The sequence below is a fragment of the Zootoca vivipara genome, chromosome 13 (assembly GCF_965207765.1).
Source record: "Zootoca vivipara chromosome 13, rZooViv2.hap1.1, whole genome shotgun sequence".
NCBI lineage: Eukaryota > Metazoa > Chordata > Lepidosauria > Squamata > Lacertidae > Zootoca > Zootoca vivipara.
This window is the reverse complement of record NC_142596.1, coordinates 41,353,942-41,376,834: the sequence shown is the minus strand read 5'-3', so window position 1 is coordinate 41,376,834 and position 22,893 is coordinate 41,353,942. Positions and strand designations below refer to the sequence as shown.

At 46.0% G+C, this 22,893-nt stretch overlaps 1 protein-coding gene across 3 annotated transcripts in view; it reads right to left on the bottom strand.

The window, feature by feature from the left end:
- Positions 1-22,893, bottom strand: part of PRKAR1B (protein kinase cAMP-dependent type I regulatory subunit beta) — a 123,490-nt gene that overhangs the window by 85,431 nt on the left and 15,166 nt on the right. For 2 of the 3 annotated variants that reach the window (XM_060282444.2, XM_035130525.3), the window contains exons 3-4: positions 13,301-13,471; positions 9,974-10,065 (exon numbers count right to left, since the gene is read on the bottom strand). In XM_060282444.2, coding sequence (XP_060138427.1) covers positions 9,974-10,065; positions 13,301-13,471 — 263 coding nt within the window. Of the gene's footprint in view, positions 1-9,973; positions 10,066-13,300; positions 13,472-19,135; positions 19,446-22,893 lie in introns of those variants that run through there. The other variant, XM_060282445.2, reaches the window with a different exon arrangement.

Sequence of the window (22,893 nt, the reverse complement as noted above, 5' to 3'; positions counted from 1 at the left end):
TGGGGAAGGGTATTACTCAGAAGGGTGGTGGGAATGGGTGATTGGCTGATAGGAGTGGTAAACCTGTTGATGACTGTTAATGACTGTTAACGACTGCAATTGGTCTTGCAGGAAAAAGCAAGGGCTGAGGTGCTAAAGAAAGCTTTATTGTGTATAAGAATCCAGTGTCCTTATTCAGACCAGGTCTCTCCGTGGTTTTAAGCTTGGCAATGAGTTGCAATTCAGCAACTTCTCTTTCCAGTCTGTTTCTGAAATTTTTCTGTAATAAAACCAATAAATTCGCTATCCCTCAGCCTGACCTACCTCACAGGGTTATTGTGGGGATTAAATGAGGAGGGAGAGAACCATGTACACCACCTTGAGCTCCTTGGAGAAAAAGCTGGGATACAAAGGCGTAGAATCATCAAATAGTATAGTTGGAAGGAACCCCAAGGGTCATCTGGTCCAACCCCCTGCAATGCAGGAATCGTAACTAAAGCATCTACGACAGACGGCCATCCAACCTCTGCTTAAAAGCCTCTAGTGAAGATGAGTCCACCACCTTCTGAGGAAGTCCATTCAGAAAGTTCTTCTTGTTTAGCTGGAATCTCCTTTAATATCCAACTACCCTTCCAATTCAAAATCAAAAGCCTGGGTAAATTAGCATGTTGTTGCTTGGTGCCTAAAGACAGACCACAATAGGCTTGCTTCCCTGGGAAGAGCATTCCACAAATGGGGAGCCACCATTGAAAAGGCTATGAGTATTGAACAGATGAGAGAAAACCTTTGGATCTGTTAGCTTCCCTGGGATCACTTCTGCTGAATGGCGAGATAAAAACTTCTTGAATAAATCATCATATAATTGTGGCGTAGTTGCATTATATCTCTTTCATGTCAAGACCAATCTCCAGAGCTAGAGATCGGTGCTCGACAGAAAAGGTATAATTCTTTTACTTGCCTTATATTTTTCATTTTCTTGATCTAATGAAGTAATCCACATGAACACCCGAAATATCCCATTAATTCTGTTTTTACCTAGGCTGTTAACTGATTCCATTTATTTAATTCTTCTTGATAATTAACTCTCCAACATTGCTGACAACTTAATGAAGCTCAGTTGTTTCCAGATTTTTCTGATTATCCTGCTTTGTTGGCTGACATGTTCTCTTCCGTGCTTTGGCAAATAACAGCTTTGAAATGGTCAAAACACGTAGGATCTGGATCACACGGGAATATAGGGGCTGAATTCATTTTTTAACAAAATCTAATAAGTAACTCAGCTTGCGAGCTTTCTTTTAAGGTTTCAAACACACAGTTCTCTTTGCTTAATGTACCCCCACTGCAAATGGAAGAAATCTCCGATCACGTTTCATCTCTAACTTTCTTTATGATCTTTGACTTTTGCTTTTTTTTGTTTTTGCTGCTGCCACTGCCTGCTTTACACAGTTCTGTTAATCAAATGCTGACAACAATAACCTCCTTTGCAAATATGACTTCAAGCAGGTATGTGGCTCAGACAAGTGCGATCAGGCCTTCTTCTATAAAACAGCTCAGGGAAAAAAACCGCCTCTGGCACTCTAATCTCTCTAAATGTTAACTGCATAGGAAGGGGGGAAATGCTTTACAATCCTTGCCCCCCCCCACCACCACCGCCCACCCCCTTGAGGGTTTGACATAAGGCTGAGCCAAAATTACCCCAGCCAAAATAAGAAAGAAAGAGGAAAAAATGTATGGCCTTGACATTTTATTTCTGAATGAAATGTTAGGAAAGTCACTCTGCAAATTCTTTTCAGTAAAACCCTGAAGTCCAAGAAGATCAGGGCTAGGAAGCCCCATCAAAAAGGTTGTCTGGTCCATTTCTCTGCACTGGAGCAGCACCGAATCCGTCAAAACCATTCTCTGCTCCAAAGTAGACATGATGATAAAAGCATCCCATGGAAAGAGGGAAGCATCCTTTTAAAATTGAGAGTAGGAACAAGTAACACCTGTTTTTACCGGGGCTGGAATTCCTGTGGTGTAGAGCAGGGGTGGCCAACTCTCAAGAGACAGCGATCTACTCACAGAGTTAAAAACTGGCAGTGATCTACCCCCCTTTTTGGGGTTCAGGTCAAAGTTTTGGAACTTTTTTTAGGAAGGAGGAAGACAGATTTTGGGGGGGTTCAGGTCAAAGTTGTTGAGTTTTTTCAGGGAGGAGGTAAAATGTTGAGCTTTTCTTAGGGGAGCCAATGATCTACCAGTGATCTACTGCAGACATCCAGTGATCTACCAGTAGATCACGATCTACCTGTTGGACATGCCTGGTGTAGAGGATTAATTATTCACACACACCCCATCATGATGCCAATGAAAATGTCCCCCCCCCCAAAAAAGAAAATGCACTGTTACGTACACTCCGACATCCCACTGATCAAAACTGGGATGCTTGTCTTTTGGTCCTGAGTTGTCACAGGAGACAGATGACTCGCTCAAAGTTACCCCCCCAAAAAAACCCAGCATCTTTTGTTTTTTGTTTTGTTTTTTTAATTTTTAAAAAAACTTTGTTGAGATTTTAATTAAAACATATCAAATCATAACAAAACAAATTAAAACAAATCAGCTCAAAATATAAAAGTTCATACAGATATCATACTTCCAAATTTACATCTGAAAAGTAATTGATATCTAATACATAATTCGACTAAACGTTATATCCAACCCAATGGAATCTCACAGCTGCCAAGTCTCCCGTTTTCCCCGGGAAATCCCCGTTTTTCCAGCTGTTCCTAGCTCAAAAAACAGATTTTTTTTGTTTTTTCCCGGTTTATTCTGGTGCGGTGGCCATTTTGGAACTGGGCGGAGCATGCTCAGAAGTGACTTTTGATGCTGCTCTGCCCAGTTGCAAAATGGCTGCAGTGCGACTTCTGGCACAACGGCCATTTAGGAACTGGGCAAAGCAGCATCAAAAGTCACTTCTGAGCATGCTCCGCCCAGTTCCAAAATTGCGGCAGCGCTACTTCCGGTCTGCTATTTCCGGCCCGGTCCCTTATTTCTCTGACAGCAACTTGGCAGGTATGGAATCTCCAGACACCTATCCACCAGGAACGGAGCGGCACACCCACACATCCTCCCTTGAAAGTTTGCTACTATGATTGGCAAAGGGCTGTGGTTTGGTGGCAGAGCAGCTACTTTGCATGCAGAAGGTCCCAGGTTCAAACCCCTGTCTTTCCAGGTAATGCTGAGAAAGAGATGCCTGAGTGAAACCCTGGAGAGGTGCTTCCTGCCAGTGTTGGAAATACTGAGCTAGATGGGTTCTGAGACTCGGTATAAGATTTCCTTCTAGTGAAATCTGCACACTCAACTTGGTTCCGCCTACAATTGTTTCTGCTGGCTACTTCCAGCAAAGGAAGAATGCAAGGATGTGGTCATGGGGGCAGGGGGGGTGGAAAGTGATTAAGATGGCAATAAACTAGGGCCTATTGCAAAAAGGAAGGAACCTCTAGGTGAGACTTTAAGAAAGGAAATGATTCAGGGGTTGGGGTGGGAGATTTCTACAAGCAGATGGAGTTTCATATACTTAATTAAATCCGACTCCATTGTACGGAAGGAGGTGCCGGGATCCAAGTTGAAAAAACAATATCAAATTGAGGAGGCTGTTTATGTGGGGGGCTTGGATAGAGATGGACAGATCTCTTGCTCTCATTTTATTTTCTTGTCTCTGGTTCATATTACCCCATTTCCACTTCAGTCTGCAATTTTTTAAAAGTCTGCATGAAAATATATGTGCTGGTTTTTGTTTTTTGTTTTGTTTTTTTAAAAAAACTGCTGCTGTTTTTTTAAACGGGTCGTAATCAATGCTAGTCCTACTTAGAATAGAACCAAAGTACAGGACAAAGATAAGTTTATTAATACAACCCAATGTTTTTATACATGCAGTTATTTTAACTCTGTGTGTGTGAGAGAGAATAATGTTTTATATATGCATTGGTTTTTATATATGAGTACCTGTTTTATAAATGCTTTTATTATGTTGTGAATAGCCTTGGAATGCCTCATGAGAAGTGACTCATAAATGAAATAACAATAATAAAGTTTCGTGCACATTTTGCTTAATGTGATGCATTCTCAGATGCTATTTTCATTTCTGTGCACGCTTCCCCTAATATATGCATTTATTTTGGTTGGAGAACTTCTTCAGAAAATTCAGAGAGGTGCATTTCCCACCAGCTGCTACTCAGAGGTTGCCACCTCTGGCAGTATAGAGGTAGCGCATAGCTTTATCCTTCATGAATTCGTCTCACCCCCTTTTCAAGCCATCCAAGCTAACGGCCATAACTACATCCACTGGCAGTGAGCTCCACAGTTTAGAAAGGTGTTGTGCAAAGAAGGATTTCCGGTTCTCTGCTCTAAGTCTTCCAATAAACAGTTTCATTGGCTTGTCCCAGGTTCTAGTATTGTAAGCAAGGAAGAGAGTGTCTCTTTTTCATCTTTCTGTGCATGATACCAAAGTATTGTTATCCCCAGGAACCCTTCAGATTCCTCCCAGTGTGGTGTAGTGGTTAAGAGCGGTAGACTCATAATCTGGGGAACCGGGTTCGCGTCTCCGCTCCTCCACATGCAGCTGCTGGGTGACCTTGGGCTAGTCACACTTCTCTGAAGTCTCTCAGCCCCACTCACCTCACAGGGTGTTTGTTGTGGGGGAGGAAGGGAAAGGAGAATGTTAGCCACTTTGAGACTCCTTCAAGTAGTGATAAAGCGGGATATCAAATCCAAACTCTTCTTCTTCTCTTCTTCTCCCTCCTTCTCCAGCTACTCAATTCTCTCGCCTGGAGATGCCAGGGATTGAACATGGGACATTCTGCAACCCAAGCATATGTTCTATACCACTGAGATATGATCCCCCCTAAAGGCTATTCCTTTCTTCACTTACTTTCATTAACAGTATTTATATACCACCTAACAGCTTGAGATTCCATCTCAAGAATAGGAATAACTTTCTGACAGTAAGAGCTGCTCGATCACAGAACGGACTACCTTGAGCAGTGGTGGATTCTCCTTCATTGGATATTTCAAACACAGTTTATATGGCCATCTGTCAGGGATTATTTAGCTGTGATTCCTGCATTGCAAGGGGTTGGATTGGATGACCCTTGGGGTTCCTTCCAGCTCTACGGATCTGTGGTTTTAAGCCTGCCTCTTGCTTTGGCATAACATGCTTTCCCTCTTCCCCACTGGGTAGAAGTCAGAGCAGCTTCCAAAACAAAGCTTCACAATTTCTGCCATTACAAACTTCCTCCTCCTCCTCCTCCTCTCTTCATACCTCCAATGGTATGACGTCTTTCCATTTAAGCCCTCAAGTCTGTTTTAGTGATGTTCTCAGCCTCTCAGCAAAGCAGCCTGGGTCAAACACAGAGATAGATAGATATCCCATCTCTGGGGAGGCGTGATAATCCGATCGCCTGGTGCGTGCATAAGAAGGGAGGGGAGACACCCCTCCGTATCCTCATATATACCATGGAATAAAGAGGCACACTTGGAATTGCAATTATGGGAAAGGCCATATGATGAATGTTAAAACAGCGCAACCTGGAAGAACATAGGAGAAGCAGCTGCAGGAATGCAGAGCAAAAGCACATTTCTCCAGATGTGGCTTCAAGCTGTCTTTCTCATCACCACCTGTTGGACTTTAGCCTCCCACTTTACAACGACATGAAAGTGGAAGCATCCATCCCTGTGGTTGTGGGGCTGGTACTTCCTGGCCAGAGGTCTAGACTGGCATCGTGGGCAAGGCAAGTACCCTACGGCTGCATTAATGCCGAGTTGTGTAGCTTTGATGCTGTTCATACCATACAAAAGGCCCTCTCCGCGGCTAGGGCTGCATACACACACCCAACACTTAAAGCACATAACTTCCCCCAAATAATCCTGGGAATTCTGGTTTGTTAAGGGCACTGGGAATCATAGCTCTGTGGGGGCAAACTACGGTTCCCAGGGTGTGCATGCAGTCCAATAGTTATGGGACTGCCAGAGGTGTCCAAACAGCTACCCATACATCCTGTGCAAATCAAGGAGGGCGGGTCCATCTCCCTCCCTCTCTGCTGGAAGTGGCAGGTTGTCCTCTTACTCTAGAGATCAGGCCTAGGCAAACTCGGCCCTCCAGATGTTTTGGGACTACAATTCCCATCGTCCCTGACCACTGGTCCTGTTAGCTAGGGATGATGGGAGTTGTAGTCCCAAGACATCTGGAGGGCCGAGTTTGCCCATGCCTGCTAGAGATGGTCTGTAACAACCAAACTGAAGTGTAAGATGAATTAAACAACGCTGTCGTTTTTCTGTTTCTGACAATCAAAGATTTTTGCCTTTTTTGGCTGCCTGATCAGGTGTCACACTATGCGGTGCATTTTTTTTTTCTAGGGGGAACTCACAGGAATTCAGTTCCGGCACCTCTCTGGTGGGTGCCACTGCCACCCTAAGAGAACGAGGGAGGGGTTCAAGGTGAGTTCCAGCACTTCTTTTTCTAGAAAAAGAGCACTGTATAAATGTATATTCAAATTTCTTGAACACAGTGACACCAGGTGGCAAAGACCAAAATGGCTACCCTCTTATGACCAGACATGAACCAATTGATCTTTCAGCTGGAAAGGCAGGAACAAAGTAAGTCCCCCGATGAAATCATGGGACTCAAAATGCAGTATGTGCACCGTGGTGGTTGGCTGTTATTTGAGATCATAGCAAAAAAAAAAAAAAGGAATCTGAAAAACACGAGCAGCAGTATGTCTGAGCAGATATCGTGGAGCCTGAATGTGCTCTGCTTAATGGCACGCTGAGAAATGTGCAAGGATTAGTTCTGAGAAATGCAACATAATTGGGTGGGCTGGATGCGCAGACAGGGAACACCCAGAGATGGGGTTCCAGATCCCATCCCAAGAGTCATCTAGTCCAGTGTTTCTCAACCTTTTTTGGGCCACGGCACACTTGTTCCGTGAAAAAAATCACGAGGCACACCACCATTAAAAAAGTTTTAAAAATTAACTCTGTGCCGCCCTATATTATAATTATGACTGTAAGAAACACTTGCCAAATATTGCTTTCCGGCGGGTCAGCGCTGCCGAGTTCTTAAAAGATCCGGGTTCCTGATCCACCCCACCCGACCCCGCCGTCCCGCATCTTACCCTGTGCGTGTTCTCGGACTTGTGAGAGGACGATTTGGTCTTCATGCCTCCGTGAATTAGCAACAAACTACCTTTTGAATGATGGAGATTGAATATTTTAAAAGTAGCTACTTGAAGTCCGCTCGATTTTCCAAAAAAGTGACACACGTGCGGCACTATTAGCTGCTGGGGGCTGCCATCTTGGCTAAAGGATTCTGGGATGATCCTGTCACGTGAGGCATGGGGAAAATGGAAATAATGAAAGCTGATTGGTCTGTGGAAACTAGAAGGGGCGAAGAAATAGGACGCCCAGGGAGGTGGAGTTTGCAGCTGCAAAATCGCCCTTCTCCTCGCCGCACGTCGCGGCACACCAGCCAGCGTCTCGCGGCACACTAGTGTGCCACAGAACAGCGGTTGAGAAACGCTGATCTAGTCTAACTTCCTACAATGCGGGAATCATAGCTCAACACTGAAAAAGTCCCTGACAGATGAAATAGTGTCCACCTTCCGAGGGAGTCCGTATCTCTGTCAAACAGGTCTTAGCATCGGAAATGCTCTGCCACTGAGCTATGGCATACTGTTCCCTGCAGGAAGAAACTGTCCTGGGGAGTGGGCTTACTGGTTTGGTTACCGTGCAACTGAGGGGTTTTTGCTGCCCAACCAAAGCTTTGTCGGCAACCAAGTGGCCAAACTATCCCTGGGCCTATCCCATCAGCCTTGCATCTGAAGAAAGGGTGTGTATCTCTGCACTATTGCCAGGACAATCCCCACTCACCCAAAGTTGGGAAGAAAGAAAGCAAAAATATGGAAGCCTGCATGTAAACGTTCTCCAGAGGAGCAAACCAAAAGCTGTAGGGGGGCTTATTTCCATCAGGAACACGAGGCAGATGGAAAGAGTAAAAAAACAACTTCTGCTTTCCTCTTTCAGTGTTGTAGTCCCAATTGAAATCACACACACACACACACACACACACACACACTCCTGCACGTTACACGAAAATATAAACGCTTTCCATCTAGTTTGGTGCCAATTTCTTAGAGGAATGCTCCTTCCGTGATGTCACAGCATTGTACCATGAGGATTGGTCGTGGGTTAACTACTTACACATCATTAAAAAGAGAGGAAAGCACATTGCTAAACAAAAAAAAGGGGGGGACGGAAGATTTGTGCAGATTGGCATAAAATGTATGCAAATTTGTTCGTATAGGTGCAAATTTTAAAATACTCCCTAAAATAGAAATAGGCTTCTTTCCCCTGAAATTGAGAATTGCTTTCAGATGGAGGACTTTCCTCTGTAAAGTAGGACACATCACCATCCTCATAGAATTGTAGAGCTGGAAGGGACCCCGGGGGGGGCTGGGGTCCAGCCCCCCTGCAATGCAGGAACCTCAACTAGAGCATCCACGACAGATGACCATCCAACCTCTGCTCAAAAACTTCCAGTGAAGGAGAGTCATTCATCATCCATCAATCCAGCTGCAAAAAAATGGGCTTGTCTACCGCCAAAGACACGGCCCTAAGCACCTGAGGGCTGCCTGTGGCACAGAAGGCACAGACATTCAAATTCTTTCCAGGAAGCACTCACATTGTGGCTGCCGTCCATCCTTACCACCAGCCACTAAAATACTGCATAGCCCCACTTTTTTAAAAAAGAAAAAACAAATGACAAAATCATCTGGAGTTACCAAATGCTTGAAGTATTCTGTTACGGGCAGTCTAAATATCTGCGCACAGCAGCTGACAGAACAGGGCATACCAGGCTCTTACAGCTGTTGTAGCTGATTCAAAGACCACCTTTGTTTCTGGAAACAAAGGACAAGGATAAGCCCAGCTGCCACCTCACAAGATGCAGCGCCGCTCAGGTCAAGAAACCTAGGCTGTAATCCATAACTTATTTAGTCCGGAAGCATTCCATTAAAGTCGACTGGGCTGTTCTGCAGAGAACGGGTTGTGAATCGGACCATCTGCAAAGCTCAGCTGAACCACGTTACTTACAGATGCATATAAACTGAACATTAAAACAGGAGACCCACTTAATTTTTCTTATGTAGGTGAGCCTGGCTTCCTCCTGCATCCACAATGTAAATGACATAGTAGTGATTTGAACCCACAACTGGGCTACAGCCATCCTTCCCCTTATGCAGGCTCTCATCTTTATTATTATTATTACTAATAAGCACTGAGTATACCGTTATTCATTTAAACATCCGCATGTCACCTTATTTTTTTTTATTAAAAAAGCACAATCCGTTTTTAAAGAGTTGCAAAGGTTCTCCGGGGGTTAATGATGCTACAGGCCACAGCCAATCAGTGCTGTGCATGCCATGTTTCTGTGGAAAACTCACTAAACAGGATGACATTGAACAGCGGCAGACCTTGGTGCCTCAAATTTCAGTGGCGCCCTGTGAAATGCAAAAATCTGGCGGCGGCCTCCCACCCCACCCCCCACTGCCTCTCACCTTCCGATGGTTGTGGTAGTTGCGGTTCCTGCTGCAGTGCCCCAGAAACTCCATGCCTGCCTGGTGCAACTACAGCGGGTGCCCTCTCTTAGATCCACCTTTGCACTAAGCTCAACTCAGCAGACCATTTGAATCAAAGGCAGTGCCTGCAGTCCTGGAGAAGCCTCAATGGTCAAGTAAGGTTATTGCCTGCACATTGCCATCTTACCCTTAAACGTCCACTGCTTGGTGGAAAGGAAGAGCACAGATTTAACAAATGAATAAGCGAAATAAACCGCTGCCCAACTGCTCGGCTAAAACCCAGCTTGATTATTTCCGTTCCTGCTGCCAATCCTAGATGGGCGCTCAGCAGCTAGCAATGGACAGCCAAAACGTGAATAAGGTGGAATCAGAAGATCATATCCTACCTTCTCTCATTATCATCCAGGTGAGCAAAGAGCACGTTCTTGGAGATGGCCTTTGCCAGAGCAGTCATGGTTTTATAGTCCTTGGGAATAACCTAGGCGAGGAGAAGGAGGAGGAGAGACACACAGCAATCTAGGTTCAGTCAAATGCCCCACCACGGACAATCTCACAATAAGGGATGCTCCTGAGTTTTAAATTCCTAATAATAACAACCCTTTTCTAAACAAAAGTTAAGAAACATTAAAAAATAACACATCTAAGCAGCACAGTATAGCCATATATAACAGTGTGTGATAACATCAAAAACCCAGATAAAGTCCTCATATTTCTGATGCACTTCACATCTCAAATGAGGATCGGATGCAATGATGAAAGCCCATGTTGTGCAGTGGTTAGAGGAGGGTGGGGGGGGGGTCTATAGCCCAAGGGTACCTAGCCTGTGGCCCTCCGGATGCTGCTGAACTACAACTCCCACCATCCATGATCCAGCTAGGGCTGGTGGAAGTTAGATGGGGACCATATGTTGAGATTCCTGCATTACAAGGTGTTGGACTAGATCAGGCATGTCAAACCTGCAGCCCTCCAGATGTTTTGGCCTACAACTCCCATGATCCCAGCTAGCAGGACCAGTGGTTGAGGAAGATGGGAATTGTAGTCCAAAACATCTGGAGGGCCGCAGGTTTGACATGCCTGGACTAGATGATCCTCAAGGTCCCTTCCAACTCTACAATTCTATGATTCTGTGATCTTACAAAAGAACCGGTTTGACCCCCTTCAGCAGCCCCTTCAAACGTTCATCTTACAGATGTAAATTCACAGGCTTTGGGGGACCCAAGAGGCACCATCCAAACCACCCCCTTCCCTTTCCTGTAACAATGTACCGAGGACTGAAGTGTGCATGTGTTTTGATAAATGAAGTTTGAGCCACATTTTAATGGAGATGTTGGGAGCCCCTGGGCTAACCTGTGGTTTTCCTTATGACCTGGACTGTGCCAGCAAAAGGAAAAGAGGGCAGAAGAGGGAGAGGCATTACAAGCCTGTAAGGAACATCAAATGGGGATATTAAGAACAGCTGACTAGGAAATAATTAAGCCGCTGGCAGTGCCTTATAAAATATTACTTTTTGTAAATGCATCTTATGCAGTGAGATACATTAATCATTTAACTTGCTGTCTCAAATACTGGGTGGCTGCCAGAACAGCTTCATTTAAACCTGGGAGAGAAGCCCAGGGAACTGTTCTGACATGAAGAAAAACAAGGATGAAGCGATTCAGGGCCCATTCGCACAACCGCTTCTGCATAGGATGGCTGCCACTTGGGACATGAGAGGCGGCTGTGTTGGTGATCTGTAGGAACTGGTATATTTTCTGCGCTCTGCCCTGATGAAATTATTGAGCTGATCGGCAGCAGGCCTGGCTGAAACTACGTGCATGCCAATATGGGCATGTGAAACCTCAGCATGGGCTCACTTAGTGATGTGAACAGCGTAATCATCTTGGATCGCAGAGGAAAGGGGTGGAAGGCTCCTTTCATGCTCTCGCTATTCATGCCATAAAGGTAAAGGTAAAGGGACCCCTGACCATTAGGTCCAGTCGTGACCGACTCTGGGGTTGCGCGCTCATCTCGCATTATTGGCCGAGGGAGCCGGCGTATAGCTTCCAGGTCATGTGGCCAGCATGACAAAGCCACTTCTGGCAAACCAGAGCAGCACATGGAAACACCGTTTACCTTCCCGCTGTAGCGGTTCCTATTTATCTACTTGCACTTTGACATGCTTTCGAACTGCTAGGTTGGCAGGAGCTGGGACCGAGCAACGGGAGCTCACCCCGTCACAGGGATTCGAACCGCCGACCTTCTGATCAGCAAGCCCTAGGCTCAGTGGTTTAGCCCACAGCGCCACCTGGGTCCCAATTCATGCCATACTGCTGTTCAATTGTGTTCTCTGGGCTTTTAGTTTCCATGCAGAAATAGGGAACCTGCCACCTCCAAGTGTTGCTGAAAGACCACCATATGTTTTAAGCAATCCTCCCAAACAATCCCTCTTCCCAGGGAACTCTGGGAACAGTAGCTCTGCGGGTAAGATAAAGGTAAAGAACCCCTAGGTGGGACGCGGGTGGTGCTGTGGGTTTAACCACAGAGCCTAGGGCTTGCCGATCAGAAGGTCGGTGGTTCAAATCCCCGTGATGGGGTGAGCTCCCATTGTTCGGTCCCAGCTCCTGCCAGCCTAGCAGTTCGAAAGCACATCAAAGTGCGAGTAGATAAATAGGTACCGCTCCGGCGGAAAGGTAAACGGCGTTTCCGTGCACTGCTCTGGTTCGCCAGAAGTGGCTTAGGTCATGCTGGCCACATGACCTGGAAGCTGTACAGTGGCTCCCTCGGCCAGTAAAGCGAGATGAGTCCCGCAACCCCAGAGTCATCCGCGACTGGACCTAATGGTCAGGGGTCCCTTTACATTTAAAGGACCCCTCGGTGGTTAAGTGCAGTCAAAGGTGACTTTCAGGATGAGGGAGCCGACATTTGTCCACAGACAACTTTCCGGGTCATGTGGCCAGCATGACTAAACCGCCTCTGGCGCAACGGAATACAGTGATGGAAACCAGAGCGCACGGAAACACCATTTACCTTCCGCCGCAGCGGTACCTATTTATCTACTCGCACTGGCGTGCTTTTGAACTGCTAGGTTGGCAGGAGCTGAGGCCGAGCGATGACAGCTCACCCCGTTGGGGGGATTCGAACCCCCGACCTTCTGATCGGCAAGCCCAAGAGGCTCAGTGGTTTAGACTACAGCTCCACTTGCATCCCTTCAGCTCTGTGGAGGGGAATAGGGGGTCTCCTAACAACTCTCTTAACAAACTACAGTTTCCGGTATTCTTTATGTGGAAGCCATGACTGTTAAAGTGCTATAGGAGTGGTTTGAATGGGTGCTGTGAATGGGACCCATGTTCCCCACAGAGAACGTGGTCATGTGTAGCTATTCCAGTAGGGATGAATGTATTGCCCACCAGCTGAGGGGAGGTGACTGCAGCCTTTTTGCACTATGGCTAGCCCCGTCTATGTTGGTATTTACATAGGCATTGCAGGGGGTTGGACTAGATAACTCTTGGGGTCCCTTCTAACTCTATGGTTCTATGGGCAGAGCAGAAAACATGGCTCTGGAGATCCAGCTAATGGAGAAGTTCTAGTCTATTCCCAACTCAGCATCACTTTTGATTTCTGGATAGGTACGGTAGCTTGTTGACACAGCTTGGGGGTGGGGGAATATTGCTGTGTGTGCATCAATAAGCCATTTATAGCACTGATCTCAAGAACAGGAACCCGCAGATCTTTACCTTCCTGACATAAGAAACCGCATCTTCTTCCGTGTACACTTCTGCACTGACTCCACCCCTTCTGTGCCGCGCCTTGACCACCGGATTTGGAGGCGGAGGAGAAATTTCGTCATCGTGGGAATCCGATTGCGAGTTGGATTTCTGCCAAGCCAGTATCTGTTTGCATTCTTCCTGCAAGGGTGTGAAGGTGCAAATAAGAGTGAGAAAACTGCCACCCCAAACCATTTACCAGTTAACCCCACCAGTTGAGATCCCACATCGAAAACGGAGGCTACATACTGTAAATATTTGCTCGTGTCCGACTCTTGGTACAAAAATGAGATTTGCAGTTTCGGAAGGGCTTTCGGCGTTAGGACTTAATCCCCCAAGCACGGCTGTAAAATAACCTCTGATTTTTTACAGAGCTGAGTTTCTATACAGGAGAGGGAAACTGAATGGTCTTGTTGGGGGGGGGGGCTATTTCTTTCAACTGCAAAACTGAACATCATTGTACACATAACTGTTAAATTTTACTGAAAAACATTGTTTGGGGAAAGATTTGGTGCTGAAAAGTGTGTGTGAGAGATTGAGGTATTCCTACAAACGCGAAACAACTGCAGAACAGCAGACAGAGACAATATCTGATCATCCCAACCTATCCATCTCCCTTCCACAATAACTAGAAAATTTAGAAACCTGGAAAGAAGGATAGGGTGTATATTTTCTAAAGGTAGGTAGCCGTGTTGGTCTGGCGTAGTCGATCCAAAACAAAACAAAAATTCAGTAGCACCTTAGAGACCAACTAAGTTTGTCATTGGTATGAGCTTTCGTGTGCATGCACACTTCTTCCAATGACAAACTTAGTTGGTCTCTAAGGTGCTACTGAAAAAAATTTATTTCATTTTCTAAAGGGTAGGTGATAGAGCTGAGTCCTGCTTGGGATATATACCCTTTGATGGGAAAGTCATCACCCCTAATCCCAGATGATTGTGGGCTATCTATGGCTCATCCTCAGTAAAAGGGAGACACTCTGCACATGCTTAAATGAATCCCTTGATTATTATGCTTTACATCCGGGTAGCCAATGTGGGGCACTCCAGATGGTGTTAGACTACAACTCCCATCATCCCCAGCCAATCCCATCACCCCAAGCCAATCACGGTCAAGGATGACAAAGATGTAGCCCAACAAAATTTGAAGAGCATCACATTGGCATCCCCAATGAAAAGTGTAATAATCACATTCAGTACCTCCCAATTTATATTTCCTAAGATTTCACACATGGACATATCCCAGTCAAAGTCAATTAACAGTGAGATCAAAATCCTCTGCTGGAAGCTGCAGCATATGGAAAGGGAGGTAAAGATTTTACATAATCGTGGGCAGCCTGCCAATTATCAGGTGATGAACGTTTCATAGAGTGCAAATAACCACCCAGTAAAGCAGACCCTCCAAGTGTCCCTGTTTTCCAGGGACTGTTCTGGATTTACAGAAGCCGTCCCAGTTTCTGATTTGATCCCGGAATGTCTTGCTTTTCTTTAGGACGTCCCTATTTTCACTGGAGAAATGTTGGATGGTATGGAGTTATGCGACCCCTGAGCCAAGGAGATAAGTAACTATGCAATCTATAGAAGACATCTGAAGGCAACCCTGTATAGGGAAGTTTTTTAATGACCAATGTTTTACATATATATGTTGGAAGCCGCCCAGAGTGGCTGGGGCAATGCAATCAGATGAGTGGGGTATAAATAATAAAATGATGATGATGGAACAGGACGTCCCTATTTTCAATGGAAAAATATTGGAGGGTATACAATGGCACAGATGACAAAGCAACCCCCTAATAGCTACTTAGCTTAGGACCAGAGTGGCAGATTAATGGTCTGCAGGGCCCTATGTAGGCAGTCCTTTTCATCCACTCAAACAAAAGTGATGATGGAAATGAATTTACACCGACTGGCAGCAGGTCTCCAGAGTTTCAGGCAGGAGGACCTGCCAGCCCTGGCTGGAGATGCCAGGGATTGAAACTGGGATGCTCTACCACTGAGCTACACTTGAGTCCGAGCCCCACAGTCCAACAGCATCTGGAGGGCTATGGGTTCTCCACCCCTGACTCAAAACGACTTGACTGATAGCTTTCCAGTGAAAAGCCTCTCCAGACCCAAGCAGATTGCTCTGTCATGCCATACACTGGGCCAGAGTCCCTGCCAAGTCTGATCACCTCTAGTATTGCACTGACAAGACAATTTCGGAAGCGCGTCTACCAAATAGCAGGGTGTGGAGGAGGGAACAGCTCGGATCTCGGGTGTCAGACATGTGGCTAATTACCATCTTAATCAGCTGGTTGTATTGACACAGGAAATGAGTTATGGTTAGCTCATCCGCTGTAGCATGAGATAGAGAAAGGAGTGCGGTGCTCGAGACTGTCTCCTGATTTAATGGCTTCTTCCCAAAAGGCGTAAGAGTGGCGAGAAAAACAGGTGATTCATGTACCAGTCAGCAGGGATATCTGCAGCAATCTCAGAAAGATTATCTTTGAGCTAGGAACAATGGACCAAAAAAGGGCAAGGAGAGGCCAGGTCAACAGTAAAAGCAGTGGCCTCCATATGTTGTTGAAAAACCATCAGTGCTGTCGGGGCCGCAGGGTTGTGGGGTGTCAATGACCCACAACCGTTTCTGTAGAAGGGTCCCTGCAAGCATCTTAGAGCTACCCAATCAGCATGGAAAGGGAGCCTTCTTATCCACTGCATGCTCCAAAGCCAAGCATTTGGGGAAGCTGAAAGCACCATTCAAGGGAATGGTGGGCAAGCACTGTTAGCTACAATGGTACTTCACAGAAAATACAACTTAAGTCATTCCAAAAGGCGATATTGGGGCACTCCACATCACTTGCACATGCCCAGAAAACAGTAGAGCTAACTCCAAGACAATACATGGAGGTCTGCAGGGCCGGCCCTAAGGCAAGGCTGGGTGGCGCAAGACGCCAGGGCGCCGGGCCGCCAGGGGGCGCTGCGCGCTGCACCCGCGCTTGGAAACGGGGCGGGCGCCGGAGGGATAGTTCGCGCCACGGCGCCAGCTATGTTTAAGACGATCCTGGAGGTCTGCAAAGATCACTGCAATGCATTCCTAGCGGTTGTATAAACTTAGAAAGTTGCATCATCTTAGAAGGGAGATGGCTGTGACTGTCATGAATGGTCCCTGCACTTTTGAACTTGCCCCTCCACCACTGATTACAACTCCCACCATCCCGGAGCATTGGCCTTCCTGGCTGGGGCTGATTGGCGTTGGGGTTCAACAACATCTTTGGGGCACCATATTGACTAACCGTGGGCTAGGTCCTTTGGAGATTTCCATTTTAGGGGGTGGGGAAGAGAACTAAATTGCAGAGGTTTTTAGGAGTACGCATAGCATGGAGAATGAAGACAGAGAGGGGTTCTCTTCCTCTCATTCTATTAGAACAAGATCACCCAGTGAAATTATTATTATTATTATTATTATTATTATTATTATTATTATTATTATTATTAAAATTTGTATACCACCCTATACTCCCACATCTCAGGGTGGTTACAACATAAAACTACTATATGAAATCACAAAATACATAATCAAAACAAAAACAACCCAATAACTTTCCCCCTTCCAACACATTTTAAAAGGGCTTTGGATAACAATCAGCCCAAGGCCTCCTTAAAGAGGATCATTTTTGTCTGGTGCCTAAAGGTGTATAATGAAGGTGCCAGGCAAACCTCCTTGGAGAGAGCATTCCACAAACAGGGAGCCACTGCAGAAAAGGCCCATTCTCGTCTTACCACCCTCCACATCTCCCTTGGAAGAGATTCAGGACAGACCACAGTTGTTCACAAAATGAACTTATGGAATTTGATGCCCCCAGTTATAGAGGATTAAGAGCCCTGGAGCAAACATATAAAACTGATGCAACTGAACGAGTGATGCAACTGATGATCTTGGTTGATGAATGAGTGATTTGCTGTAGATACTTGTAATGCAAATTGTCACTAATTGGTTTTAAAATGTTTTCAATGTTGCAATTTTAAATAGTATTGTGATAGGTGTGTAAGAAATTCAATCATAAAAGAACCAAAGGTTTGTGTTTCATTCAGCATCAGACCAAATTTGCTCCAAACCACAGAAACTTTTCCAGCCTGTTTTTGAGCTCAGCTTTGTCAAAAGAGAGCTTTTAAACAGGCAAGTCTTGTTCATTCTCTGCAAACTCAGTGCCCTTCATAAACATCCCAGCAGATTCCTACTACCCCATCACCAGATGCTTCCACACCACAAACGTAAGCTGGTATGGTACCTGTGTTTAACTGGGGTGGCTTCCCATAAATCCTAGGCATTGTAATTTGGTGAAGGTACCAAGAACAATACTCTGTTTACAGATGCAGGTAGGTAGCCGTGTTGGTCTGAGTCGAAACAAAATTTAAAAATTCCTTCAGTAGCACCTTAAAGACCAACTAAGTTTTTATTTCGGTATGAGCTTTCGTGTGCATGCACACTTCATCAGATACACTGAAACAGAAGGTTTACAGATGGTAAGCTTCTCTGACAAAAATCATTTCCCAGATCAGAATGACTTTTAATTCAGTTTGAGCCTGTGGCATAGATACATACCTGAAACCACAACACACAAATCTGCCAGTATGGTTTACCAGTTATAGCACTGGATGAAATCTGGGGGAATTCAGATTCAAATATCTGCTCAGTCCCAAAGCTCACGGAGTAACTTGGACCTCTCACCTCAATAAACCCTCACAGGGTCGTTGTGAAGATAAAGTTTGGGGGGGGGGAGCCAGGTACACTGTATTTAGTTCCTTCCAGGAGAGGCAGCATATAAATACAATAAACAAACAAACAACAACAACAACACAAAATGGTGCATAGCAACACCAACCTTTTTAAAAGAAAATTGTAGAAGACTGTACCTCTGTAGCGGCAGTAAATGTTTGCCGACTAGCAAGATCGACCATGTTTCAGAAACAGCAGACCACAGCATACTAGAGTCAGTGGATGGAAACTTTGGAGTCACCTGTTTCTGCTCCAGGCGGGGCCCATATGCATACCTGAGGCATCCCTGCCAAATGCCTGGATGCCACCTCATCCTCAAATGCCCCAAAGATAAAGATTCCACAAGAGCTCACTTTCATAGAGGCTTCGGGATATTTTGCACTCTGCTGGCTCGGAACGGCTTGTCCATAAAGCTCCTCAACAGCAGCACTGAGCATTCTGTGCTACCACAAGGCAGAACTCAGCTCTCTTCTGCATTTCAGAATTTGCACTTGCAAAAACACTGAGATAGCTGCTAGCATTAAGTTAAGAGGGCTAGCTTTATATCGCTTTGGATTCACCATGCCACAAACATTGCTAACACAAATCATCTCTGTTCCCCATAGCTGATTCTCCCCCCAAAAAAATGTTTTGAGGACTGATTTACAAAGCAACTCCCACCGCAAACAGGCTTTTTAACCCCTCCTCCCGCCAATCCCAGGTCACGTCTTGCCCCCTCTTTCCCCAGCACCAAATCGCCCTGACCACAACTTTGCTTTCCTCCCCCCACAACTTCTTTGGTGCATGGTAAAGTTAGCGGAGGGCCCCTTCTTGGACTGCAATGAACAATGTAAGAATGGTGGAACCGGAAGGTTTTTAAGTCAAACAGACAGAGAGACAGAAAACCCCAATTTATAAACTGAGTACCAGAGGGCAGCACCTTGGAATGATAAAGTGCAAAATCCAGATTATGCAGCAAGATTAACATTTATATACTTCTTCAAAAGGAGCCCTCCCACTTAGCTCGGTTTTTTTTAGAGAGAGAGTAAATATAAAAATGCAAGTTACCATAAGGTTCATTTGTTCAAAAAGAGATCTCTTCGCTACCAACTCCCTTTCTACGCAGTGAAGCAGCTAGCTTTTCCCATATGCTTCTCTTTGCTGCCCAGGTTCGAAAATCCATTACAGAACTCAAGGAAGGAAACTCAGGAAGACACGACAGCCAGGGCTAAGCTTTTAAAAAGTCATCGTCCACATATCCTGGGGTAAAACCGCACACACGCTCTCTCTCTCTCTCGCTCTCGCTCTCTCTCTCTCTCTCTCTCTCTCTCACACACACACACAGAGTTGTAGCAAATCTTTTAAAGGAACAACCAACAAACCTTTCAAGAGGGGCCCTTTAAGTATATCCCATCTTCCGACGTAGCCTGCCATGAAGCCATCAACAGAAGTCACAAGTAAACACCTCACCCGTCCTTTTATTTATTTATTAAAACTGTCATCATGGCAACAATCTCTCATGATGTACCGGAATGGCACACATAATTCACAAGCGCAGAGATATTATGAGATTGGACACTCTCTCCTTGACTTCATGCTTGACACACACACACACACACACACAGAGAGAGAGAGAGAGAGAGAGAGAGAGAGAGAGAGAGAGAGAGAGAGAGAGAGAGAGAGAGAAACACACACAGCCCCCAGGGCTACAGAGAATAGAATGGGCCTTGCTGTACTCTTATTTCAGTGAAGGACTTAAGGAGAAAGAAAGGCTGGTCCAAGACATATTGCCGCCTGAGGCAGAACAGCGGGTGTTGTCTCGCGCTTCTCACCCACCCCTCCAGCCAAGATGCTTAGAACCAGTGGTGGGGTGGTGGCCATAGAGCGGAAGCCAGGGAGGTCAACAGTAGGTGGCTCCAGAGCCAATGGACAGGCAGAGCCAACAACGTCTAGTTTTGTCGCCGTCCTCCTCCTCCCTGTTGGGTTCTACAAGGGCAACACTGAAAAGGAGGAGGAGGCAGCTGATAGCCAACGCCACCCCTTGGGCTGGGTGTCGGTGAGAAGGCAGGCATATGGGGGCTGCTGATGCTACTGAGGCTGTTGGGGGCAGTGCCCCATTTGCCCTAAAGGAGCAGCCTGCATAGCATAGTACCCAAGGTCAGTACTCAAGGTCAGACAAGTGGCTTTGTTGGGCCTCCACTATCAGAGGCAGGAGGCTTTTGAGTACTAATTGCTAGAAACCACAGGCTGGGAGAGCGCTGCTGTGTACAGATCCTGCTTGCGAGCTTCCCGGGGGCATCTGGGTGGCCACTGTGAGAACGGGGCAGTGGACATTGGTCCATTTGGACTGATGCAGCACTGACCCAACAAATCTCAGTCTGCCCTCAGCCAGCCTTCTTAATTCCAGCCATTCCAGAGAGCTGCACTGCCTGTTGGCTTCCTCTTCCTTAATCTCAGTGTTGCTCTTGTAGAACTCAGCAGGGAGAAGGTCAGGAACAAAACTAGAATGAGCTCTGCCTATCATTGGCTTTGGCGCCACCTACTGTTGGACCTCCAGGCCTTCTGCCCCACCAGTCCCAGTGGGCACCCAGATGTTGGACTGATTGGGACACTGAATTAGGCCAATGGTTGCATAAAATTGGGCCAAAGGCTGTAAGATTACTTATACTGTAGCCTACTCCAGGTTTTTGTTTTCCAATTCTACAAAGCAAATCTCCTGACAGGTCCACAGGACGTTATTTCAGTGATTCTTTATTTCCAAGAAAATAGCATTTTCTTCCTTGTCATTACATCTGTTGACCTCCTCCATCATCATCTAAGACAGGCATGTCAAACCTGCGGCCCTCCAGATGTTTTGGCCTACAACTCCCATGATCCCTAGCTAGCAGGACCAGTGGTTGGGGAAGATGGGAATTGTAGTCCAAAACATCTGGAGGGCCGCAGGTTTGACATGCCTGATCTAAGAGGTTTCAGCTTGTAAGCACTAGACTCAAATTGACTACAGTATATGGATTTTTCCGGGAAGGGCTTCTAAAGCAAAAGCTAAGCTATTAAATACCACCTAAGTGCTCTCCATTTGTTCTCTTCCACCTCTCGCAGCATTCTGAAAAATAACAGCATGGAGCATGTTCCAAATAAATTATTCCATTCCTTTCTTTTCATCAGGATTGATCCTAAGAAACACCACCCAAGTTGCCCTGAAAACCATTTCATCTACAAAACGAAACAAAACTTCAAAACTCTTTTCTGGTTGTCCTTGAAATTATCCAGAGTGATATGCATCACTGTTGTTGCTAATTAATTATAGAGTATAAACAAGTATAAAAGAGGTGGCCAAAGTACCAATACTAGCACCTTAGAGACCAACTAAGTTTGGTGTTGGAGGAGACTCTTGAGAGTCCCATGGACTGCAAGAAGATCAAACCTATCCATTCTGAAGGAAATCAGCCCTGAGTGCTCACTGGAAGGACAGATCGTGAAGCTGAAGCTCCAATACTTTGGCCACATCATGAGAAGAGAAGACTCCCTGGAAAACACCCTGATGTTGGGAAAGATGGAGGGCACAAGGAGAAGGGGACGACAGAGGATGAGATGGTTGGACAGTGTTCTCGAAGCTACGAACATGAGTTTGACCAAACTGCGGGAAGACAGGAGTGCCTGGTGTGCTCTGGTCCATGGGGTCACAAAGAGTCAGACATGACTAAACAACTAAACAACAACAACAAGTTTGTCATAGGTATGAGCTTTCATGTGCCTGAAGCAGTTGGACAAGAACTTAGAGAGGACTCTCCTAGACCACCAAAGCCAGAGCTTGGACTCTCAAAGGCAACCTCCCCTGAGCCTGAAGAACCAGTTGCCTCCCACCACACATCACTGGTCTGCTAGACAGCTGCATCGGTTATGGAACAAAGGAGGAGTCTTCAGGTCAGAGGGTTGGCCCTTAAGTTTTCTCAAGGTGTGGGGAGGAAGTCTGGAGCGAGAGGCATAAGAGGCCTCAGTCTGCTCCCCACCTTTGTTGGAGAAAGTTGCTTGCTTGGAGCTTTCTATGGAAAGAGAGGCATAAAAGGCATCTGGAGAAAGAGGAGGGCATAAGAGGCTTTAGTCTGCTCCCAACCATTGATGGAGAAAGTTGCTCACTCAGGGCTGTCCATGGTCCAGAAACCTTCAGGCAGCTTTGCTTCTTTCTCCGTAGGCTTTGGAACTGGACCAGAACACAACCCCTATTTTCACTGGCCTCAGCTAGCATCGCCAATATTTAGGGACGATGTGATATTTATTCCAGAGACATCTGGAGGACCACTGTCCCCAGCCTAGGTATAATTCCATGCCCATTTCTCCAGAGGTAGTTTGTTTTATTTATTTCCAGCGTTTCCACTGTGCCTAGGCTGGCCTCTTACCCAACACCCAAAAGTGGATGTACATCACCAAAAAAGCAGACAAAGGAGGATGCCAATTTGCACAGGATTTGTATATGATTGCTTGTATGCACCGATGCAAATTTAGAAACAATTATTGTAAGTTATAAGAAATACAATACATTTTCCCATAGTGGTAAAGACTGACCAGCTGGCCTGTGCTGACTGTAAACAGGGGGGAAGTGCTCTCCCATCTTAGAGTTCTTTATCTTAAAATGAGCCTTGGACTGGACAGCCCATCAAATGGAGGACCAGTCCTGTCATGCATGCGGTCCTGAACTGGCAGGACAATGGGGAGGAGGAAGAACATCCCAGTGAGGGGTGCAGCCATGACTGGGACCCATTGGAGCAAGTCGGGGTTGGGAAAGGTACACATGGGATGACAGATGCCGGCAAGGGGATGGGGGTCAG